Genomic DNA, 25,740 nt, shown 5'->3' with positions numbered 1-25,740 from the left:
AACCTCCCTTCCCCTTTTAGCATCTCCTCTCCGTCTGTCCCGCTGGCGGTTGCTCTGCTGTCGGGCTGTTTTTAATAAAATTGTTTAATTGTTTTTTATTTCTTAGGGTTTTTTTTAAAGCCTTTTTAAAAGGACAGCCCCCTTGTGCCAGTGCCCCTCGTGGCCCTCTTAGGAGGGCCCCGCTCCCAATTAAACCTAACCCTAACCCAACCCTAACCCTAGTCGCATGTCGATGTGTCCTTGAGCAAGACACTTAACCCCAAAATTGCACACCGTGCCTACGGTGTGATCTGAATTGTAAGTTGCTTTGGATAAAAGCGTCTGCTAAATGACTGTAATGTAAATTATAGGGGGATTTTAAGCAAATATATGCTGCCATGTACTCCCAATACCCAAAGATCTTTAGACTAATGTTCCCCTCGTGCCCGTGACCTCCACCAGGAGGCCACGTCCCAAACCTAACCCTATTAATTATATATAATATTTTATTTATAGAGCACTTTTCAGAGTACTCAGACACTTTACATTAAAATCATCATATATAAAAGCTATCCACTAAGAACATAAAACACACAATAATGGCCACACATTAAAAGCAGTTTTGAAAAGGTGGGTTTTGAACCTGAGGTCAGCGCAGTCTCAGATGTGTTTGGAGTGTTCCAGAGGGAGGGGGCAGATATGGAGAAGGCTGTCACCCAATTGTCGGGTGCTTGGTCCTGAGTGGAAGAGACGGGAGGTTGGCATCAGAGGAGCCGATGGGATGGAGTGTGGTGGTGAAGCAGGTCGGTGAGGTAGGAGGGGGCCTGATTATGGAGGGCTTTGTGAGTGAGAAGGACTTTGTATTCGATCCGTTGTGGGACAACGGATCCAGTGGAGGTTCTGTATATACAACATTTATACATAATGTATAAACATAATATATTATATGTACACAATGAAAGGATTCTGTATATCTGACAGTTACCGTTTAAAACTAAAATAATCTCATTTAATTTCGTGAATTTGTTTTTTTATTTGATTTCCTTCATGTGACATCCGTACTGTTGATTGATCTTGAATTATGACGACTCTGAGTCATTCTTCAGCTGAGTTTTATTGGTTTTCATTAAAAAGGAAACTTATGTTGGTGACCACTGAAACATACATTAAAAACAGGAAGTCAGCTTCTAAGTAACCTGACGATAGAAAACTGAGAACACAAAAGGTTTAAAGGTCTTTAGCTCGGGTAGAAGCATCCGGCATCATCTCGTCGTCTCTTTCGACTCTGCTGCTCGAAGAACTGACGGATGTCATCAGGAGTCACAACCTATCAGAGAACAGTCACATGACATCATGAGGAGTCACAACCGATTAGAGAACAGTCACATGATCACCTCACTAGACTTTGGATGTCGGACTAGTTTCCAGGAGATTCCTTCATCTTAAACGTGGTGTCAGATGAAATATAGCGAATGTGACCAATTACCTTTCACTTCTTATCGATGCAAGTTCTTAACCTAAACTTTAGGCTTCTGGAGTCCTAAACTCACCTTTCCTTCTTCTGCGAATCTCTGCAGGAAGTCCTTCAGTTCAGTTTTCATGTCATTGTACCCTGAAAGACATGTCGACAGATGGGACTTGTTTCATGAGTCATACTGGCAGTTGTTTACGTAGCACTGGTCGTCGTGCGGGTACTACCGGTCGTCGTGCGGGTACTACCGGTCGTCGTGCGGGTACTACCGGTCGTCGTGCGGGTACTACCGGTCGTCGTGCGGGTACTACCGGTCGTCGTGCGGGTACTACCGGTCGTCGTGCGGGTACTACCGGTCGTCGTGCGAGTACTACCGGTCGTCGTGCGGGTACTACCGGTCATCGTGCGGGTACTACTGGTCGTTATGTGTAGTACAGTGGCGGGCCGTGTACTTTATACTTGGGCCATCAGTTGCTGTCCTACTGCAGTTGAACCACCTAATAACCTCATGACGCCGCCACAGCTACAGGTTATTATTTGTTTTGTTTAAAAACCTCATATTCACATAACACTGCAACATTTGACAAGTGAAATAAAATGTTACATGAAGCTCATGTTATGTTCAAAATTTCTCAAACAAAAAGGTAAAGCAAGCAGAGGAGAAGAGGCAGCCCCCCCCCCCTTGCTCTCCTTCTTCCATCATTAAGCAGGGTCAAATCAGCTGGTTGAAGTTTAAATCAAAAGGAATTTAATATACTAATAAAAGCAAACACACCTACAAACTGAATTAACTATCGATAGTAATATTTCATGAAATAGAGGGCCCATCCGCACCACACGACAGACTGGTGTGTCTGCCCCATGGTCCAGATGAGGTCTGAATCTCTCCTGGATTCACATCTCGTTTTTCCACCAAAGTCTCTGAAAAGTCTCACATAACATATCGATCACCTCAATGATTGGCTGAAGTCCAACAAGCCCCTCCTGGGCCTTGATCCATTGTCCTAAACTTCACACCTCTCCCTGCCACTTTCACACCACCCCCGCTCCAGCACATTCCTCAAACCCCCTCTCACAGACACTTAATGCATGAAATGACCAGACTCCGAGTAAATATACTGTATCACATTATATCCATAATTAGGAGCGCTTTAAAACTTAAATTCCTCACACTCAACACCTACAAATACACTAACTGTGCAGATACATGAATACGTGCAAAACTATAAAGGATGCAGGTCTGTCACTATCGTCATTAACAGGTAATGCACATAGTCAAAATCAATGGAATTAACACAATGACAAGAACAAACTCACAAGAACCAGTCACGTTTATTTAAATGACAACAAAGCAAATACAAAGCTGCTGTTCACTATTTATAGACAAAGCCCATCCTCCTTTCTTTGTTAACAAAGAGTTCAATGACACGGTTGTGCAGTTTATCAGTACGCTTCAGTTCCAGTAAGAAGTCCTTCTCGATGGCCATGGACGCCAGTGATGACAGTCGAGCCTCCCCAGTTGTACTTCTGGAATATTTTTCGATGCGTTTGAGGGCTGAAAATGTCCGCTCGACAGAGGCAGTCGATATCGGGATCGTCACCGCCAAACATGCCAGTGCGTAAAGTTGACGCATGCTCTCCACCAGATCGTTCTGCTGAAGGAAAGCCAGTAGGTCATCAGGGCTTTTTCCCCCAAAGCCAGCCATGGCGTACATGACAGTCAGTTCTGTTTTCAGCCGTGTCAGATCATCAAACAGAGATCCGTGACTCTGCGTTAGGCTGGAGAAGACCGAATCCGGGAACTTCTTCTGATATGCCCGAAACTGCTGGGGGTCGAGGAGGGAGAGAAACATTAATTTCTCGTGGTCTTTGAACCGATTTTGTATCTGGACAACAATGTTGTCCAAGATATCGCTGTGGAGTTTCTGGTACTGAAGACGAACATCTCCCTCCGTTTGGCCTCTTTGTGCACTTGGAGCACCTGTTTCACTCACAGTGGCTTCAAAGGTGTCAGCAAACCGTCCCTTTTCTCTCTCAATAGTGTCACAAAACTCATCCACTCTTTTCAGACAGAACTGTACGTCCAGTTTTCTGTTCTGTAGTACTCCAAACAGCACATCCGAATCCTCAAAAATCCTGTGGAAAGTGGACAGCAAAAAACAAAACTCAAAGTTCTCCAGATGGGCTTTGTATGCATCAGCACAGCGCACAGATTCATCGTCGTACTCGTCATGGTGCTCCAAAACGTGCTCACAGAGCTCCTGCAGGGCGGCTCTCTTATCAAACACGGTGTTGACCAGTCTGGAGCTATAATGCCACCGTGTTGGTGCCACACGAGGAAGACGCCGCTGGCAGATGTCATTGAGCAGCTGTGAGCACTTTGGGGACCTGGAGAAAAACACTGCGAGGCCATTGAGCTGTGAAAAAAATATTCTACATTCTCTCAGCTTTGAGACCCCTTTAGTCAGCACTGAATTCAGCCGATGGGCATAGCAGTGTATAAATAAAGCCAGAGGAGCCTTCTCTTTAACTTTAGCCTGCACTCCATTAAGTCCAGATGCGTTGACCGCTGCGCCATCAAAACACTGAGCCACGACTCTGTCCAGACAATCGTGGTCCTCCAGGAATCGGACGAGAAGAGCAGCGATGTCATCGGCTCTCTTGTTGCCGGTAACATCGTCAAATCTGACAAACCTTTCCTTGACGCCGGTATCTGTCACATAACGGACCACCAGTGCCAGCTGCGCTGTATTATCCACATCAGTGGTTTCGTCCACCATAACAGCGACAAAGGGCGCTTGATTTATCTCTCGTCTGATCTCCTCTCCCATCACTTCAGCTACAGCACTGATCAGGTCGTTCTGTATTGTGCCTGATGTCCCGGTAAACACTTCGTTAGTGGAGAGGTGGTAGTGTAAGTCTGTGTCTTGCTCGGCCACAAAGGAAAGTAGCTCCACATAGTTTCCCTTATTTGTGGACTCCTTACTTTCGTCGTGTCCCCTGAATGAGAGCTCCTGTTTACCCAAAAAGATGACACAATCTATCAGTCTTTTTAGTATTTCCCTATTTTTCTTAACTTTTTCGTTGTGGAGCTCCGTTTCCTTGCGAACCTGTTCGTCAAGTTGTAGATCCACTCGGGTCTCCCCAAAAGTTTTCAAGAGCACCGTAGCTTGTAGGTGTCCTGCCGTGCTTTGGTGTCTTGTTGCTGCCTTGCTCAAGCAACTCAGGTTTGCAAATCCAGTGCAGCTCCAAACACCAAGACGCTCAGTTGCAAATAAAAGGCATTCCCAGCAATACAATTTACAACTGTTCTCCGACCCCATTAGCCAGGAATACCGTTCGTAGTTGCTGGACTTAAAGTGTCGCACAAACCCTTTTCCTGGCTGGGTCAGGGCTAGCTGTGGGGTCGGCCGACCCTTTGATACGATGTCCAGCTTTTCTTCAAACGTCCTTCTCCAGAAAGGCGTTGCCAGTAAATCCTCCACAAAATCAGTTTCTCCTCCTCCTTCTGCCATTGAGTGGTAAAAACAAAACAAAGCTAGGTCAAAAAAAAATAATCTACACAAACCAAAACGCAACAAATATAATGTCACGTAAAAACGTCTTTAACTCTTACTACTACAAAGTTCTGCTAGTTTCACAACAGTCACGCTAGCCCACTGACCAATCACGCCTCACGTTAATTATAAAATAGCTATAACTTTGTGATTCTGTCTAGGCCAGCAGAGAAGGCCCACCACTGGAAGTACTGGCAGTTGTTTATGTAGTACTGGTAGTTCAGTGCATAGTACTTTTAGTGTATAGTACTGGTGGTGGCCGTGACTAGAGAGGGGGTAGAGAGGGTCGACCGGCTACCGCGAGGTCGGTGGTTCGATCCTCGGCTGCTACGAGTCCTGTGCCGAAGTCTCCCTGAGCAAGACACTGAACCCCTAACCGCTCCCCGGGTGCTTTTCAGCAGCCCACTGCTCCCAATACGCTAGGGATGGGTTAAATGCAGAGGTCAAATTTCATGTATATGTAAAAATGTAGAATAACGACTCAAATAAAGTTGAAGTTTATGGTAGTTGTATACGTACTACTGGGAGTCTTGTGTGTAGTACTGGCAGTTTAATGTATAGTACTGGCAGTGTAATGTATAGTACTGGCAGTGTAATGTATAGTACTGGCAGTTTAATGTATAGTACTGGCAGTTTAATGTATAGTACTGGCAGTTTAATGTATAGTACTGGCAGTGTAATGTATAGTACTGGCAGTGTAATGTATAGTACTGGCAGTTTAATGTATAGTACTGGCAGTTTAATGTATAGTACTGGCAGTGTAATGTATAGTACTGGCAGTTTAATGTATAGTACTGGCAGTGTAATGTATAGTACTGGCAGTTTAATGTATAGTACTGGCAGTGTAATGTATAGTACTGGCAGTGTAATGTATAGTACTGGCAGTTTAATGTATAGTACTGGCAGTTTAATGTATAGTACTGGCAGTGTAATGTATAGTACTGCCAGTGTAATGTATAGTACTGGCAGTTTAATGTATAGTACTGGCAGTTTAATGTATAGTACTGGCAGTGTAATGTATAGTACTGGCAGTGTAATGTATAGTACTGGCAGTTTAATGTATAGTACTGGCAGTTTAATGTATAGTACTGGCAGTGTAATGTATAGTACTGGCAGTGTAATGTATAGTACTGGCAGTGTAATGTATAGTACTGGCAGTTTAATGTATAGTACTGGCAGTGTAATGTATAGTACTGGCAGTGTAATGTATAGTACTGGCAGTTTAATGTATAGTACTGGCAGTGTAATGTATAGTACTGGCAGTGTAATGTATAGTACTGCCAGTGTAATGTATAGTACTGGCAGTTTAATGTATAGTACTGGCAGTTTAATGTATAGTACTGGCAGTGTAATGTATAGTACTGGCAGTTTAATGTATAGTACTGGTAGTTTAATGTATAGTACTGGCAGTTTAATGTATAGTACTGGCAGTTTAATGTATAGTACTGGCAGTTTAATGTATAGTACTGGCAGTGTAATGTATAGTACTGGCAGTGTAATGTATAGTACTGGCAGTGTAATGTATAGTACTGGCAGTTTAATGTATAGTACTGGCAGTGTAATGTATAGTACTGGCAGTGTAATGTATAGTACTGCCAGTGTAATGTATAGTACTGGCAGTTTAATGTATAGTACTGGCAGTTTAATGTATAGTACTGGCAGTGTAATGTATAGTACTGGCAGTTTAATGTATAGTACTGGTAGTTTAATGTATAGTACTGGCAGTGTAATGTATAGTACTGGCAGTGTAATGTATAGTACTGGCAGTTTAATGTATAGTACTGGCAGTTTAATGTATAGTACTGGCAGTGTAATGTATAGTACTGGTAGTTTTGTGTATAGTACTGGTAGCTGTATACGTAGTACTGGCAGTTTTGTGTACCGTGGATGATCTCCAGCTGCTGAACGTGGTTCAAGTTGTCCAGCACTGCCATCAGAGGGTCGTGACTTTGCTGTCTCTGCTCGTTGGTCTTTCCTTTGTTCTCGTAGGCAAGGACGGTGTCCGACTCGTCCAACAGGAAGGACAGACCGGCTTCAGACAGACACTCCTGAGTACACAAAGACGGGTCAAATGACATCACAGTGACATCATCAGTATGTGAGCCAATAGAAACCCAGACAGTCTTACCTTGCAGGTGGTACAGGAGCAGAGTTTGGAACGCCAGCCTGATGGCCAGAACACGGCTCCTGATTGGACTCTTTTCTGACCAATCGTCTGCAGCTCCATCAGTCTGCAGCTCGGCTCCACCTCCTCGCGGCTTCGCTTACAGCTGGGCTCGATGACCTCATCACCCTGACAGATTGTTATTAATCGATCACATTAATCGCACTTTGAGAGCAAAAATCAGAGGCTGGATCTACGTCTAAAAAAGTATTTTTACTCAAGTACTAAAGTATAATTTTAAGTTTAATCCTCTCACCTTTTCTTCTTTGACAGGACGGTTTGTGTTCGACTCGTCTGCATCTCTTTCCTCCTTCACCTGAACTGCTGCACTTGGAACTGAACGTCACACAGGAAGAAGAACATGAACAGAACAGACAGACGAACTCGACTATTTACCTGACAAGTGAGCTGAACCACACCGTTTACCTGACAGGTGAGCAGCATAGGTCCAGAGGAAAGGGTTTTTGTTCATACAGAGTTCACAGATCATCTCCTGCAGCTCCACACAGTCTGGAACCACACAGCCCAGGTGCTGTCAACACACACAAGTGACTTAGATTAGTAAGAAACACCTGTTTATGAAAATATAAACTTTATGGAGAAATGTGTGGACTGAGGATGTTTGAAAGGACTCGGCTATGATATATACATACACATATATATATATACATACACATACATATACACACATACACATATATATATATATATACACACACACACACACATGTATGTATATATATATATATATATATATATATATATATATATATATATATATATACACACACACACATGTATATATATATATATATATATGTATATATGTATATATGTATATATATATATATATATATATATATATATATACACGTGTATACACGTGTATACACACGTATACACGTATACACGTATACACGTATACACGCATGCATACACACATACATACATACATACATATATATATATATGGAACACCGGGTGAAGCTTTTATACTGAAACCTGGTACTCACCCGGCCATGAAGCCAGTCCTCACACACCACACACTGAATCATCTCGTCCTCCACCTGCACACAAAAGCAGCCAATCACAGAGTTAATAAAGGAAAAGGAGTACACCTGGTGTTCCTGTGAAAGTCAGGTGAAAGGTCAAGTAAAGGCTTCCACTGGACCACCTAACTTCCAGTTAGCACGATGTTGTCTTGAATGGAAAGAACATAATTTAATTGAGTGTCTCTTCTAAACTTTCGAAGCATTATCGGATCAGAGTGATTTCAAAACAGCCGGAGTGACGATGGCGGAGTACACTCTTCGGTTTGTCTTGTATAAATACACATAAATAAATAACTTTTCACTCTGGAATACATATAGATGTATCATTATTAATGTGGTAGATTGTATTGATTTCACCAGGTGTGTGTCTCACCTGGTCCTCTGGGTCTGGGTAAGGCCGGCTGCAGGTACAATAAACTCCAAAGAAGTTATGACTGTATTTGTTCAGACGGTTGACCTCCTTCTCCTGAAAGTCACACACAAACACCGGGTGATGATCATCAGTTATATTCTGGTTTTAGGGTGATGCAACATCTGTCCAGGAACTACAAATTCAAAACAGACTCTTGTTTTACTCATGTGGACTGTCCCCACCAAACAAACAAATAACATAAAATTAAAGCTGCAAGCAGCGATGTATGGGCCCTCGCACCTTCCCGCGTCTCGGGGGTACTGGTGGGAGCGACCATCAGACAGCGCGCCCACAAGTTAGACGTATTTTTAATGCTTGGACTGTGCGACGCTGGAAATGATATAGTGCCAATATTCCACGAGTTCCTGTATCCACTATGTGGCACGAGAGAACATGCGCAAACATGCATTGTGTTGCTCTACATCAAGTATAGACCACATCATGTAAATATCATGTAAATCGGATTCAGTTTGTCACATAACATTGTCTTCCTGTTGCCAGTAGGTGGCGCTATGACTTTGAGTGAAAATTGGCTTGTAGACATCCTCAGGCCATGACTGTTATCAAGTTTGGCAAGTTTGAGACAGATTTGAGCAAGTCCAGTGGAGTTACATCAGCTTGTTGTTTAATGGCGAATCACGTACAATGGCAGCCACGCCACGGCTACGCCATTCCATCAACCGTAAAGCTTTGAGTAACTTTTAATCGCAAAGGTCTTTAGATTATACTGACCATACAACAACATACGACAAATTTGAAGTGTATCTGATAAAGTACCTAGGAGGAGTTTGTTAAAGTACAGCGACTAGAAATCATGAGAAAATTCACACAAAAATAGTCGACTTCCCGTTCATTTTAGAACATGGTCCCAAGATGCCTTCTTTTAAGTCTCCATGTGATACATGTGCCTCCCAAATTTCATACATGTAGGTCAAACGTAGCGCTGGGGCTGCGTTGTTGAATATTTGTAGGGGGCACTATCGAGGCAATTTGAAAGAGTCAAGCCAAAAAGCCATATGAAATATTTATTTCCATCACCTGTGACACCTGTGCAAAGTTCCAAGGCTTAGTGAGCATCCTAAGCCACAGAAAAATAAGCTTCCCTTTTCATGGCGAATGACGCGTTGCCACGGCAACAGCGTTTAACGACAATTCACAATATTCATGATGAAGCATCATCAATGTCTTACAAATGACCTGACCAAATTTGAGACTGATCTGGGCAACTTCCTAGTTGGAGTACATCAAAGTATAAAATTTGTCATTTCCTTTTGCCAGTAGGTGGCGCTATGACTTTGTGAAAATGTTGCATGGAAATGTGCTCAGGCCTGGACCAGCATCATGCATAACAAGTTTGGGGCAGATTGAACAACTTCCTCTTTCATGGCGAACAGCACGAAATGTGCGTGACATGGGCGCCACATAAAACGAAGGTCGTTCAATGTCAGTAGACCATTTTAGTAACTTTCATCATTAATGTCTTTAGATCATCTTGACCAAATTTGAAGTTGATCGTATAAATTCTGTGGGAGGAGTTCATTAAAGTACAATGCCTGAAAACGATGAAAGAGCCTAAAAATGCAAAGAAATGGGAGTATTACTGCATTGCCCCCTAGTGGTTGTATGGAATAAAAATTTGAGGGCATGTTACAGGACACAATGTGAACATATGCGACAGATTTGAGGATAGGCCACATGGTTTTGAAGTTATATATATTGCTGTAGAAGGCCACGCCCCTATGAAATTCATTGGTCCATATATTCTTAATGCAATAAGATATCAACAAGATTTTCATAATTTTGATGATATAAATCCAATAATGATTCACAGCAAATTTGATACCAATCAGACCCAGGGTCTAGGAGTAGTGAATTTGTTTGTTTTTTTTACAAAATGGCGGGAAATTTTGGGCGGCGGAGCTTAGGGTCCCAAGAGGATTTTTTGTAGAACTCAATGGCCAAATCCCAATGTCCCCCTAAACCCTAAACCCTCAAGGACTTACTGACGTCACCTGGTGAGTGGGTGAGTGTGAGAGACTGAGGGCTTGAGATGGTGTAAATAGGAACGGGACAGCACTTTGCTGCAACATATCACGTTACCATGAAAACAAAAAATATGATTTATAATTGTGTGTATTTATTGTATACTTTGTACTCCCTGATGTGAACGTCTTCAGGCTCTTTCCTCTCAAGATAATATCTAACTTCATATCATCTATTTACTCGTGTTTGTCAAAACAGCTTCAAATACAATATCAAATATTTGATGAATAAATAAATAAATATTCTCTGATTTATTTTTTGTTCCATCTTTAACCCTTAATGTTTCTGAGTAAATGTATTATGACAGGCTGAACACACGTGAGCCGTCCTCTTTGTTTACGTCTCCATGCGTCCACTTGTTACCCCGTGTTTAACTTCACATTGCAATGATTTGTGGGTAATTCCCTTAGGCTGTCAGCATACCATGATGATTTACGGAAAGGGTTCATAAAGGGCTCAACATGTCTACGAGAGACTCAAACACTTGATGATTTGACAGTGGGACATCCCTAAACCCTCACGGACTTCACGCGAGCGTGCCTCAAAGTCTGAGTCCGTAAGGGGGGGACATTGGGATTTGGACATTCAGTTGCCCATGTCCGTAAAATTTTAAGTCATTTGGCTGTCGAGGCTTGCCTTTCCAACTTCTAGGGGGCGCCAGCGAGCAATTTTGTCATGCTCAAGCATGGGACCCATAAAATATCAAATTTTCCCGCGGTCCTGATATGCTCGCAAAATATGGGGATGTTGGAGACATGATAAAGCCCCCGAAAAGGCGTTTCATTCGAGAGAAAAAGAATAATAAGAATAATTCCTACAGTTTCAATCAGGACCTCGCGGCCCGACGTTGTCGGTGTTCGGGCCCTAATAAATGTTAAATACATGTGTAAGCAACCATCGGACAAGGATTTAGGGATTTACTACTATGGATGGGAACCGACACTGGTTCCTTAGAATCTCATGTCACGTGACTAAGGAAGAAATTCATCACCTCGATCAATTATCTGTTCATCTTTTAGAGTTAATTAATGAAATAGACACATACAATATTTTATGTTTGGCACCAAATAAAAGAACAGATCAAGATAATCATACTGCATTGGTCAATTTCAATGACTGCTTCCTCTCATCGATGCTTTTTGACAGTCATCCTATCCACTGAAAGTAGTTCATAATTTGGCAAAAACACGTACGTTTCAGAATCAGATCAATAACAGGAGTTGATAATCGGATTACCCTAACTTTTGGTATCAATCTACACACACCAGACTTTCTGTCTTCATGGGGAGCAGTTTACACAGATTACAGTTAATCATCAGAACCATTGAATAACATGTAAATGAATCTGACGTGAACTCACAGGGTGGAGTTTACACTGCAACTCTGTGAACTTCCTGTTTCCACAGTCACAGCGGAAGTTCCTACAGAAAACAGAAAGTTTGTTTACAGAAAAGAGAGGCACAGTTTGTTTGTTTACAGAAAGCAGAACAACCGTTTGTTTGTTTACAGAAAGCAGGGCCCGGTTCCTCGTACGTGTCTAACTGAGTTAGCCGGATACTTTTCAGGATAAGATGACGTAGATCAGGCTTTTCGGTTCCACGAAGCAAGTTCGGCATAATCACCATGGCAACACATCCAAAAGCTTGAACCTGCTCCAGCGCAGGCTCAGTGAAGGTAGCTGGATAAGCTGCCACTCCCCCGGAAAACATGGCCGCTCCCGTCACATACGGTAGTCTGATGCGCTTGCGCATATACTGGGGGTTATACGGGAGTTGATGAAATGCATGTAAAGTGAGACACACGTGATCCTTAAAAGCAGCGGAGCAAACTAAGAAGCCTCTGTTGCATTAATGTGCAGCTCCTTCCTCAGAGATCCACTGATGAAGGAGGATATTAGTTAGATGAGCGTTTTATAGGGAGAGACTTCTTCCACATCGCCAAGATCCGTCATCACATCACGATGACTTCCTATACGAGCGCTGTCCATTCTGCCCACAAGGAATCATTTCTTTCCAGAGCTTCTGGAGCAGACATTGAACACCACACTGCCTGTCCCACAGACTGGATGCAGCCTTGAGCTGTTGTGCGAGTGCTGCGTTGTTGTAGTGTCGGCGATGCGGAGAACATGGGGAAAGCCGCTGCATGCCGCGCTGTTGGTCAAGTTGATTTGGCGCTTAATAAACTTACGGATGTGTTCATCACGTCACCATGGCACATATTGTGCTGACTCAGCATTCTGAGTCATGTGTGTGTGCTTAGTGTGTACTTGCTCTCATGTCCTCTTGATGGCTGGTTGCATACATGAGGTTAAAGCACTCATAATGATATGACAGTGTTATTAGTACAGCAGCACATCATTACTGTAGAACATGATGAGAACACAGAGAATCACACACTATTTCGTTTCACTGCTTCAATTGATTGAATGTCTGATTATGAATAATACACATACTGATCCGCCCATAAACAGATTCTCACACACACATATTCAAACTAGTTCTATATGGTAATCTACACATACATATATATAGTAGGCTACATGATACATAAGGGCATACAGTACATATATCCTCATATTAATTCGTATCAGTTAGATGCTCTTTGGGCTTGTTTTTATCTACTTATTCTGAAAGAGTTGAGATCATTATTGTCGCTGTAGATCTCATTGGATGATGCATCATGAAGTCTACTGCCAGCAGCACATAAAGACATGTCATGTGATTGGTTGGGCTGATGAGGCATTAAAATGAGCCGATTCATTTCCAACACTGACGCATTGAACGTGTCTGATGTGTTGCCGTGCTTCTTGTCTGGTCCTCTCAGCGGTGCCGCTGTTATATTTTGCTGTGATTTCGGTCTTGACTTCCTCATATGCGTTCATGATCATCTCCTGCTCGTCAGCGGAGAACAAAGAGGCTCTTTCTGTGACTTTATTTCACATTGTACTGTTAGAACATCATGGTTTCTGTGATCCACGCTTCCCCCTTTAGAAGTAGGACGGGCACGCGCAATCATCCTGATCCTGATCGTCTGGTTCAAATTAACGAGACTGTTTCAGAGGATCAGCCTCGCAGGAACCGAGATAGCCTGACATCAATCATCTCGTTAATTTAGGCTGCTAACAGGACATTTGATCGACTTTGCTGAACCACTTACGTGGCACGGGGCCCTGAAGAACAGTTTGTTTGTTTGTTTACAGAAAGCAGAAGAACAGTTTGTTTGTTTGTTTACTGAAAGCAAAAGTACAGTTTGTTTGTTTGTTTACTGAAAGCAGAAGTACAGTTTGTTTGTTTGTTTACTGAAAGCAGAAGAACAGTTTGTTTGTTTGTTTACTGAAAGCAGAAGTACAGTTTGTTTGTTTGTTTACTGAAAGCAGAAGTACAGTTTGTTTGTTTGTTTGTTTGCTGAAAGCAGAAGAACAGTTTGTTTGTTTGTTTACTGAAAGCAGAAGAACAGTTTGTTTGCTGAAAGCTGAAGAGTTTATTTGTTTACCTCTTGGTGTAGAGTTCAAAGAGGTCATGGCCTTCGTGACATTTGTATGAGCAGGCCAGACAGACTCCTGCTGCTTCTCCTCCCTTTGGTCTGCAGCTGTTACAGGCATACAGAGCCTGACGCTTCACATAGCCCTGAAACACATATAAAACCATATAAACACATAACACATATAAAACCATATCAACACATATAAAACACATATCAACACATATCAACACATATAAAACCATATAAACACATATCAACACATATCAACACATATCAACACATATAAAACCATATAAACACATAACACATATAAAAGACATATAAAACACATAACACATATAAAACCATATCAACACATATAAACACATATCAACACATATAAAACCATATAAACACATAACACATATAAAACCATATCAACACATATAAACACATATCAACACATATAAAACCATATCAACACATAACACATATAAAACCATATCAACACATATAAACACATATCAACACATATAAAACACATATCAACACATATCAACACATATAAAACCATATAAACACATATCAACACATATAAAACCATATAAACACATAACACATATAAAAGACATATAAACACATATAAAACACATAAACACATATAAAACCATATAAACACATAAACATACACATAGGAGCAGGTCTTCTCAGGGGGAGGTGATGATGTTATAACATATTGAGTGAATGACGGCGGCTCATGATTAAAGTCATGACGTCATTCTGCAGCCAGTTAGTGTTTGAGTGGAGCAGGTGGGGGGGGGGGGATAATACATCATCATTAAATACTGCCAGACCTCCTACAGACCTCCTTCATCCTGTCCACCGGAATTATCCAGAGACTGTCCAGAGTTATGTCTCAGAGCAGAAAGTTACACTGCAGCTCTTTACTCTAATGACAGGTCTCAGATTCCTCATGAGGACAGAGGAGAGGGCGGAAGAGAGGACGGAAGAGAGGACGGAGGAGAGGACAGAGGAGAGGACAGAGGAGAGGAAGGAGGAGAGGACGGAAGAGAGGACGGAAGAGAGGACGGAAGAGAGGACGGAGGAGAGGACGGAGGAGAGGACGGAAGAGAGGACGGAAGAGAGGACGGAGGAGAGGGCGGAGGAGAGGACGGAAGAGAGGAAGGAGGAGAGGACGGAGGAGAGGACGGAGGAGAGGACGGAGGAGAGGACGGAAGAGAGGACGGAAGAGAGGACGGAAGAGAGGACGGAAGAGAGGACGGAGGAGAGGACGGAGGAGAGGACGGAAGAGAGGAAGGAGGAGAGGACTTAATATCGTCGCACCAAACAGTACAGAGACCGGACTTTAAAAAGTAATTTAAATAATACTATAAAAATGAAGTATGTTACAGGAACTGGAGGAACAAGCTCAACGGTGAGAAAGAGCTGCTGTACAAAGCCGCCATTTTGACATGGTACAGATTAATAACTAGCATTGGTAAGAGGAACAATATGTGTGTTTAATGTGAGAGTTCACTGACTCTTGTAATGTAATATATATATATATATATATATATATATATATATATATATATATATATATATATACACACACACACACAGTATGTACAGGTGCATCTCAATTAATTTGAATATCATCGAAAAGTTAATTTACTTCAGTAATTCAATTCAAAAAGTGAAACCCATATATTATATTGATTCATTACACACAGGGTGATATATTTAAAGCGTTTGTTTCTCTTAATTTTGATGATTATGGCTTACAGCTAATGAAAACCCAAAATTCAGTATCTCCGAAAATTTGAATATTACATAAGACCAATTAAAAAAGGATTTTTACTGCAGACTGAAAAGTATGTCCATGTACAGTATACAGTATGCACTCAATACTTGGTCGGGGCTCTTTTTGCATGAATGGCATCAATGCGGCATTGAGGCGATCAGCCTGTGGCACTGCTGAGGTGTTATGGAAGCCCAGGTTACTTTAATAGCAGCCTTCAGGTTTAGGTCCATAGCCTCTCTATGGGGTTTAGGTCCATAGCCTCTCTATGGGGTTTAGGTCCATAGCCTCTCTGTGGGTTTTAGGTCCATAGCCTCCCTATGGGGTTTAGGTCCATAGCCTCTCTATGGGGTTTAGGTCCATAGCCTCTCTATGGGGTTTAGGTCCATAGACTCTCTATGGGGTTTAGGTCCATAGCCTCTCTATGGGGTTTAGGTCCATAGCCTCTCTATGGGGTTTAGGTCCATAGCCTCTCTATGGGGTTTAGGTCCATAGCCTCTCTATGGGGTTTAGGTCCATAGCCTCTCTGTGGGTTTTAGGTCCATAGCCTCCCTATGGGGTTTAGGTCCATAGCCTCTCTATGGGGTTTAGGTCCATAGCCTCTCTATGGGGTTTAGGTCCATAGCCTCTCTATGGGGTTTAGGTCCATAGCCTCTCTGTGGGTTTTAGGTCCATAGCCTCCCTATGGGGTTTAGGTCCATAGCCTCTCTATGGGGTTTAGGTCCATAGCCTCTCTATGGGGTTTAGGTCCATAGCCTCTCTATGGGGTTTAGGTCCATAGCCTCTCTGTGGGTTTTAGGTCCATAGCCTCTCTGTGGGTTTTAGGTCCATAGCCTCTCTATGGGGTTTAGGTCCATAGCCTCTCTGTGGGTTTTAGGTCCATAGCCTCCCTATGGGGTTTAGGTCCATAGCCTCTCTATGGGGTTTAGGTCCATAGCCTCTCTATGGGGTTTAGGTCCATAGCCTCTCTATGGGGTTTAGGTCCATAGCCTCTCTATGGGGTTTAGGTCCATAGCCTCTCTATGGGGTTTAGGTCCATAGCCTCTCTATGGGGTTTAGGTCCATAGCCTCTCTATGGGGTTTAGGTCCATAGCCTCTCTGTGGGTTTTAGGTCCATAGCCTCCCTATGGGGTTTAGGTCCATAGCCTCTCTATGGGGTTTAGGTCCATAGCCTCTCTATGGGGTTTAGGTCCATAGCCTCTCTGTGGGTTTTAGGTCCATAGCCTCTCTATGGGTTTTAGGTCCAGTGATCCGAACCGATCAACACCACATACTGAATGTGTATACTGTACACACATCTATATAAACAGCACTGACCTGAGGGTATGAGCAGTGATCAGAATCACTTCCTGCCAACACTGCTGAAGCTTCTTCCTCCAACTCTTCATCTTCCTTCAGAACATCAACCAGAGACACCGTCTGCTCCTCAGACATCCTTCCTGTTACCATGGAAACAAACAACAACAGATGTTACTATGGAGACTAATAACAACAACCAGCTGCTGTCACATCTGTTAAATCTGACTCGTGTTAAAAAAAACATCACGAGAATGTGTCTGTGATCGTGTACTACACACACATACACAGACACACACATAACATTACAGTCATTTCACTTTTATCCAAAGCAACTTACCCTAAGTGTATTCAACATAGGTATTCAAGAGAATTAGTAGTCACCAGAAGTCATAAGTGCATCTCCTTTTTTACACAAGCATCTAACAGCATAAACCAGTACATTACAGTAATTTAGCAGACGCTTTTATCCAAAGCGACTTACAATCCACATTCTATCACATTCACACACCGTAGGCACAGCTACGGGAGACATTTTGGGGTTAAGTGTCTTGCTCAAGGACACATCGACATGCGACTAGCAGAGCCAGAGATCTCCACTTAGCCACAGTCGCCCTGTAGCCAGAACAAAAGTACAGAAACAAACTAATATGAATACAATAAGTGCTGAGTGGAAGGCACACACAGACACACATACACAGCTCGTTTCCTCGTTTCTGCTGCTTTAGATTTCAGCTAATAAACACTATTAAATACAGACAGGGGTAACGTTAGTTATTACACACGGTATTACACACGGTATTACACACCGATGGATACCATGAGATAATAATAACATAATATATATTTATATGTATATATTATTTTAACACACTAAGTGTTGTTTGTGGTGAAACAGAGACGTTCAGGTCGAAACTAACTCGTTAAACAGCTTCATCAATCAGTCCGTTAGCACTTAGCATCCGTTAGCTTCAGCATCAGTGAGCTTCAGTTAGCTTCAGTAAACATGTGAAGTGGTGCTAACGGTGTTAGCTGCGTGAATACAACACAAACTTACCGAGTAAAACTGTTCGATGACTGTAAACCAATAACCTGATCGATAATTAACTACCAATAATCAGCCCGTCGTGTCTTTGTTATGATTAGCTGCTGCTGCTGCTGCTGCTAGCTGGTCATAACAACTTCCGCTTCAGGGGTCAGAGGTTACCATGTTTAAAAAGGAAATCATTACAAAATCAATGATCAATACAAAATCAATAATATAACTGAGTTCAAAATAAACTTCAGTGACGTGATGGTGAAAAATAAACGTTAGTGACATCATACCGTGCTGTGGTCACACCTTTATCGATCCTCACTGCTCTAATTATCCGTTCTATGACTATGTCTATACAACTAAAACCATTGTTACTACTTCCACCACTACACAAAATAAAGACTTCCGGTTTACGTAAGAAACAACGTGATGACGACAGAGGAGAGCCGTAGTAAAGATGGCGGCCGTGAGTGTTGTGGCAGAGTTGAGATTCAGAGACGGACAGAGAGAGAAAATCAGCGTTAAAGTGGAAAATAATCTTTGTTCTCTGATCAGCGGACTTCATGAGCTGAATGCAAACGTGTCACAGCTCCTTAGCAAGCTGGTGGAGCGGGAAAAAACCGGAGCATGCGCAGAAGGTGAGCTATGTGCCGCTAAATGCTAACAGCAGTCAGGTAAACACAGTGGTACACGTCAGAGGTAAACAGACGGACCGTTACACGTCAGAGGTAAATAGACGGAGTGTTACCAGTCAGTTATTTGAGAGCACACTAGTTTGTTCTGATTCACCTGTGTTTTACCTGCTGTAGGTGAGGAAGACGATGAGGACAGTGATGAAGGAGACGACGAGCCTCAAAACTCTTACCTACAACCTCCAGCTAAAAGATCCAAAACCTGAGGGCAAAACATGTGAAACACACAAGGACACTTCACCAGTCATCAGAGGACACCTGAAACACCAGAGGACACTTTGAAACACCTGAAGACGGTGTTTTATGTTTAGATACATTTGGGAAGTCAATATTTATAATAAATGTTTAATTTCATTTAGCCTCTTCATTCATTCTGCCAAACTGTCTTAAAATGTTTTTCAGAGTTTCCAACTTCGGTTATTTTATTTTGATGACTAAATTACTAACTTAAAGTGTATAACAATATAATTAACACATATCATGACAATTATACATTACATTACAGTCCAAACCGACTGACAATAAGTGGATGCAACATATGTATTCAAGAGAACTACTAGTCACCAGAAGTCATAAGTGCATCTCCTTTAAACAAGCATCTAAGAGCATAAACCAGCGCAAGAGTACAGAAACAAACTAATACGAATACAATAAGTGGTGAGTGGAAGGCTCGGGGTAGTACTTCTTGAAGAGGTGAGTTTTCAGCCTGATGAAAGATGGGCAGCGACTCTGCTGTCCTGACGTCAGTGGGGAGTTCATTCCATCACCGTGGGGTCAGAACAGAAAACAGCCGCGACGGGGGAACCGATCGCCCCGAGGTAGCAGAGCGAAGTGGTCGAGCGGGGGTGTAGGGCTTGACCGTGGCCTGGAGATAGGAAGGAGCTGTTCCTTTCACTGCCCTGTAGGCTAGCACCAGAGTCTTACACTGGATGCTCTTACAGGAAGCCAGCGGAGAGAACGGAGAAGGGAAGTTGTGGGAGAACTTGGGGCGATTGAACACCAGACGAGCTGCAGCTTTCTGGACAAGCTCCAGAGGTCTGATGGCCAAGTAGTGAGCTGCAGTAGTCCAGGCGGGAGATGACAAGAGCCTGGATGAGCACCTGCACCGTCTCCTCAGTGAGGAAGTGAATCCTCCTGATGTTGTAGAGCAGGAATCTGCAGGAGCGTGTAACCGATGCAATGTTTGCTGAGAACGACAGTTGGTCGTCCAGGGTCACACCCAGGTTCCTCACAGTCCGAGTTGGCGTCACCACGATATCATCAATGGTGATGGACAGGTCTCTGTGCGGGTAACCCTTCCCCGGGAGGAACAGTAGCTCGGTTTTGTCCAGGTTCAGCTTGAGGTGGTGAATCGTCATCCACTTCGAGATGTCAGCCAAGCACGCAGCGATGCGTGCCTCCACTTGAGTGTCACCGGAGGAAATGACAAGACCAGCTGGGTGTCATCGGCATAACAATGGTAAGAGAAGTCATGAGAGCGAATAACAGAACCCAGAGATGGTGTGTGGAGAGATACTGTACATTGGACACATTGGGCCTGATACAGATACATTAACTGACTGCCTCCCAATAAGGGATGAGACAGCCATTCTCCTTAAAGGAAGGATGTCACAATGACCCCGAGAGACCATGGGCTCTGCAAATGTTTTCACATCAAAGTCTGACTTATTAGGTAGATGTTGTCCAAATGTGAAACTTATACAAGAGAAAATCATACAAACATTTGGTGCGTGTTGCAAACAACCTGGGGCCCCAAATATATCTTCTACCTATGTCTTGATTATTGCACTGTGTTCATTGTTTATTGTTACGCACCATTCAGCAAGTCAAATTCCTCGTATGTGTATCGAACTTGCCAATAAACAGTTCTGATTCTACAACAATACAGCCTGTTTAGAGCTGCAGCAGCAGACTTCCTGACCCGTCTTCAGCTTCCCTCTCTCATCTTCTCTCCTTTGTCCAACTTTTCACTCCACTGAATTTATTTGATAGCTTTAGTTACTAATAGATTCAGATTATTCGTACAAATTATAATTCAGTGAGTAAATGATTATGCTAGCCAGCAGTATAAAAAGTAAAAAGGGTTTGAAATGAGTCATGTGTGGCGAGCTAACGGCTAACGCTCATTGGGCGGTTAGAGTCCCTCTCCTTCCCGTTTCCCCCATGGCGCCTTATTTTTGGCATTTTAAATGTATGGAAGTCAACGGAGAGACCAAAGCTTTTCTGATCCCCGTTGAATTGTGCCATAACTTACACAGATGACGTTGGTCAATCTAGAACAGGGGGTGTGTGAGAGGAAACATGTAATGGTGGTCTAATGGTGTAATAATTAATATTAAATATAATTTAAAAAAAATGCACTTCAGCTCCTGCCGTCAGACTGTATTTTACGTACACACTAGCTAGCCTAGCTTGTGCAGCTTACGACAGCTAACTTCATTCATTCAGCAACATTCATGCAAATATGATAAACTGGCTGAAATCGGGGAAACTGTCAGGTGGCACTTCTGAAGCTATCAGTCATAAAAGAGGAGAGGGACAGAGAGAGAGGAAATGGAGCAGTGCGTTGGGGAGAGACCGGGAGAAGAAATCGAACGGGAGTCAGAGAAAGATGAGACGGAAGAGACCGAAAAGGAGGAAAGGATAGCACAGACAAATGGGGAGCAGATAGGCCCATCACGGAGTCGAGGTGAAAAAAGTGGAACTATGATGAAAATGATCTGGGTCTGGGCTTCACTTGGATTGGCAATGCAGATTGCCTAAAGCCACAGTGCGTGGTGTGCAGTGAGGTTCTCGCTAACAGCTGTCTGAACTGCAGTCTCATCCATGTTGGGTCTGCAAAAAACACACTACGGGCTTCATATCTGGTCACAGAATAGCAAGAAAGGGGCTACCTCACACAATCGCCGAAGACGTGTGCTCGCCAGCTGCCAAAGCGATGGTGGAATGTATGATTGGCGCGAGAGAAGCAACAAAGTTGGACATGATCCCGGTGTCCAACCACACTGTCGCGCTGCATCGATGCTTTGTCCGAAGACATCCATGGCCACATTAGTCGGTCGCGTGAAGAAGAGGTCGCAAGTAGACGAGGCTACAGATGTGGCCAATCTGGCCAATCTTCTGGTGTACGTCCGTTACATTTTTGAAGGCACGGTGCAGGAAGATTTTTGGGGGTGCGTGAACCCGGTCGGGATGTAGAAGGGGGTGCGTGGCCTAAGAAGTTTGGGAACCGCTGATCTAGAAGATCAGTTTGTTGTAGAAACTTTGTTTTGTCTGAAACAGCTCGGTGAACTTAACCTCTTAAAGTTGGGATTAAGGTTGTGTCTCTTGATAAACTGACCCTTTCTCCAGCGTCCTTCCCTCCTTGTCCACTTGGTGCAGCAGTTGCTGGAGACAGGAAGTGATTCTCCGACAGCATGAAGCTGGTAAGCTGCTGTTCTGTCTCTTAACACTCATTAAAAATCTTCAGAAAAAATTCACATTGTTGTTTTTTTCCCATTTTATTGATGTAATAAAGTTAACATGGTTACCAGTATGTGTCATGTGACTCATCTTATTAAATACAACAAAGTCCTGTGATTGGCCAGCAGCTGTCAGGTCTCAATTTTAAACTAACTACACATACACACACACTAAACATCCTCCAGCCAATCACAGCACAGGATTCTCTAACAGGAGAATGATTGACAGCTGGAGACTGATCTCAACAGTCGACACTCAGGGCAGTAGTGTTGGTTCTGAAAGACAAATTCAGGACAGTCTTGACATCAGCTCCTGACTGACAGACTGGAGGGTTCAAAGGCACACAGGAAGTGACATCACAAACCACACAAACAGTTATGTTACAAATAAAATACATTGTTATGTCTTGTCTGAGCAGCGAGCCTCTCGGATTGGCCGTCCTCTACGTGTCGATGAGCGGCGGGCCTCTCTGATTGGCCGGTTTGCGGGTGGCTTGGCGGCTGCAGAGCAGGGCGAGGCAGACAGGAAGGACGCAATAACCGACCGCTCGAGGGTCGGCTCTCGTGCAGGAGAACAGGAAGAGGAAGAGCTGCAGGTACGGCAGCAGGAAAACCAACGCCCATATCCAGACAGGAAGTGGTGGCAGGTGAGCACTAACACGGTGAGACCAGCTGATGGCGAGGGGTGGAGCCGACGGGCCAGCCCCGCCTCTCTGCACAAGCTCCAAACTGAAGCTGTGAACCTCAAAGACGTAGTACACCGCCATGACGCTCAGCAGCAAGTAGAGAGCCACGCCCACCCAACCCATCCGCTGACGGAAGTTCATCATCCTCCATTCTGTGAGAGAAACAATCAATATGTTCAATACGTCATCAATACTGCAAGTAATTCATTTCAATAATCAATAAGTTATCCTATCCGCTGACAAAAGGTAACCATCCTCCACACTGAAAAAAGAATCAATCAATAATCAATATGTGAGCAATACATCATCCATACCAAAAGGAATGTCAATCAGTAATCATTATGATCGACAAGCAATACATCCACCTTTGAGTAAGGAAAAAACAAAACAGTCAATACATAATCAATATATCGTACATAGTGTGTTAAGTAGCTACAGCTGACCTGTAGGTTCACTCTGTGCCGCCATTCAGTTCATTACTGTTTTAACTGTTATGTAGTTTTATATCTGATTGAGTTAGTTTATGGTTATAGAACTGTTGGAAGTCTGTAAGCAGTCCGTCGGCAGCCCGTTGGTCCTTTGTCCTCTAACCTCCTGTCCTTTAGCCTTCTGTCTTCCTGTTCTCCAGTCCTCATTCCTCTAGCCCAGGGATTCCCAAAGTGGGGTGCGCGCACCCCTGGGGGTGCGCGAGCTGCCTCTAGGGGGTGCGCGAGAGGAAAAGTGTAATGGCGGTCTGATGGTGTAATAATATTAAATACAAAAAAAAAATGTAATTTTAATTTAAAAACTGTCAGGTGGGACATCTGAAGCTATCAGTCGTAAAAGAGGAGAGGGACAGAGAGAGAGAGGAATCGGAGGCGAGGGGAACGGAGAGGTGCGTTATTGGGGAGAGACCGGGAGAAGAAATCGAGCCAGAGTCAGGAAGATGAGACGGCGCAGACTGGGAAAAAAAGAGGAAATATGATGAAAAGTATGTGTGTCTGGGCTTCACTTGGATTGGCAACGCAGATTCCCCAAAGCCACAGTGCGTGGTGTGCAGTGAGGTTCTGGCTAACAGTCTGAAGCTCTTATTTACGTCGCCACCTGAACACCAAGCATGCCAGTGCAAGTCAAAAGCCCCTTACATATTTTAATATCGAAATTGGAGGAGTTACAAAACAGCCAAAAACAACTGGAGTCTCATTCATGTGTTGGTCTATAAATGACGCACTACGGGCTTCATATCTGGTTACAGAATAGCGAGAAAGGGGCTACCGCACACAATCGCCGAAGACGTGAGCTCACCAGCTGCCAGAGAGATGGTGGAATGTATGATTGGGGAGAAAGAAGCAAAAAAGTTGGACATGATCCCGATGTCCAACAACACTGTGTCGCACCGCATCGATGCTTTGTCCGAAGACATCCTGGCTGCATTAGTCGCTCATTAATTGTAAATTAAATGTGATAATCTGCCTCTGAGCCTGTGCGTGTGTCCTCACATCCGTGTTGCTCTTTAAAAGTGACGCCTTGTGTCACTGAAAGTGATTGAAACTTTGTTGCAGTGTTTCAGGGCGTTTTCACACCTTCAGTTCGTTTGCTTTGTTCCGATTCAGGGATTAATATGATACAATGTTGCAGTTGCTCCTTTGTTCGGTTTGTGTGCACACTGCAACATTTAACAGCGGACTAAATCTTGTAAACAAATGCCACGCGCGAGCAAACTGTTCTCTCATTGGTCCGATTCTTATGCGGCTATGAAGGCTTAAAAGGCTCTGTTGCTTCTTTTTTTTTTTTTTTTTATTAAGGGGGGGGGGGGGGGGGGTGCGCGAACCCGGTCGGGATGTAGAAGGGGGTGCGCGGCCTAAAAAGTTTGGGAACCGCTGCTCTAGCCAATTGTCCTCTGTCCTCTAGCCAGCCCGTTAGTAACGTTAGTCTGTTAGCCCGATTAGCAGTCTGTTAGCAGTCCGTTAGCAGTCTGTTAGCAGTTCATTAGCAGTCTGTTAGCAGTACTTTAGCCTGTTAGGGTTATTATTATATAGGTTATTACCTCATTACCCACTAATGCTCGTGTATTTATCAGTTCTTACCTTCCTTCGCGCTGATTCTTTCAAACTAAAATGCTGCTGTATGGTCGTCAGAGCACAGTCGATCTCTGGAGGTCCCGGATGTCTACTCTTTTCCTGTTGTGTCATCTGATACCATGAATAACGTCATTCTCAAGCGTCACTGTTTGTCACTTTAAAGGGCCAGTGTGTAAGTTTTAGTGGCATCAGTACCCTCACAGAACTACGGTCAGCTTGAGACAGTTATCTTTAGGAGCGACTCTTATCAATACTAATAATGTTTATCGAGCAGCAACCGTTATATTCAAACCAGCAGTCACTTTATAAAGTCATTATTATCTCTCTGGAAACAAATGTAAAATATTAATAAAATAAATAAATTTATAAAGAATAAAATGTCATGTCCTCTGTCCTCTAGCCTCCTGTCCTCCTGTCCTTTAGCCTCCTGTCCTCTGTCCTCCCATCCTCTAGCCTCCCGTCCTCTGGTACTCTGTCTTGTTGTCATTATTGTTATCATTTAATAATGTAAAAAAGTACATTTCTACTATGTATCAGAGAAGAAAGAAAAAAGTCTCAGTCTATAAAT

At 43.3% G+C, this 25,740-nt stretch overlaps 2 protein-coding genes and 1 long non-coding RNA gene across 5 annotated transcripts; 1 reads left to right on the top strand and 2 right to left on the bottom strand.

The window, feature by feature from the left end:
- Window positions 1-1,090: 1,090 nt before the first annotated feature.
- Window positions 1,091-18,658, bottom strand: ubr7 (ubiquitin protein ligase E3 component n-recognin 7). 3 transcript variants are annotated; one of them, XM_079290339.1, is made up of 12 exons: window positions 18,295-18,420; window positions 17,259-17,380; window positions 14,171-14,304; window positions 12,039-12,099; window positions 8,597-8,689; window positions 8,185-8,238; window positions 7,598-7,703; window positions 7,428-7,507; window positions 7,136-7,300; window positions 6,890-7,055; window positions 1,530-1,591; window positions 1,091-1,306 (listed from the first exon to the last, which is right to left on the bottom strand). In XM_079290339.1, the coding sequence occupies exons 2-12, from the start codon at window positions 17,373-17,375 to the stop codon at window positions 1,217-1,219; spliced, it is 1,128 nt and encodes a 375-aa protein (XP_079146465.1). In that variant the 5' UTR covers window positions 17,376-17,380; window positions 18,295-18,420; the 3' UTR covers window positions 1,091-1,216. The 3 variants fall into 3 exon arrangements, with proteins under 3 accessions (XP_079146465.1, XP_079146464.1, XP_079146463.1); XM_079290338.1 differs by lacking the exons at window positions 1,091-1,306; window positions 1,530-1,591; window positions 18,295-18,420 and adding exons at window positions 2,613-4,958; window positions 18,564-18,658; XM_079290337.1 differs by lacking the exons at window positions 1,091-1,306; window positions 1,530-1,591 and adding an exon at window positions 2,613-4,958.
- A 54-nt stretch (window positions 18,659-18,712) lies between these two features.
- LOC306793701 lies at window positions 18,713-19,319 on the top strand. Its single transcript, XR_013772895.1, has 2 exons — window positions 18,713-18,911; window positions 19,083-19,319. It is a non-coding gene; the product is annotated as an uncharacterized lncRNA (long non-coding RNA).
- Window positions 19,320-22,464: 3,145 nt separating this feature from the next.
- tmem251 (transmembrane protein 251) lies at window positions 22,465-25,256 on the bottom strand. The gene is made up of 2 exons (XM_079290746.1): window positions 25,179-25,256; window positions 22,465-23,264 (listed from the first exon to the last, which is right to left on the bottom strand). Exon 2 carries the CDS (start codon window positions 23,254-23,256, stop codon window positions 22,870-22,872), a length of 387 nt encoding a protein of 128 aa, XP_079146872.1. The 5' UTR covers window positions 23,257-23,264; window positions 25,179-25,256; the 3' UTR covers window positions 22,465-22,869.
- Between the last annotated feature and the right edge of the window lie 484 nt (window positions 25,257-25,740).

The sequence above is a fragment of the Melanostigma gelatinosum genome (assembly GCF_949748355.1).
Source record: "Melanostigma gelatinosum genome assembly, chromosome: 19".
Classification (NCBI taxonomy): domain Eukaryota; kingdom Metazoa; phylum Chordata; class Actinopteri; order Perciformes; family Zoarcidae; genus Melanostigma; species Melanostigma gelatinosum.
Note: the sequence above shows the minus strand (reverse complement) of the source record. Positions and strands in the feature narration are given on the sequence as shown.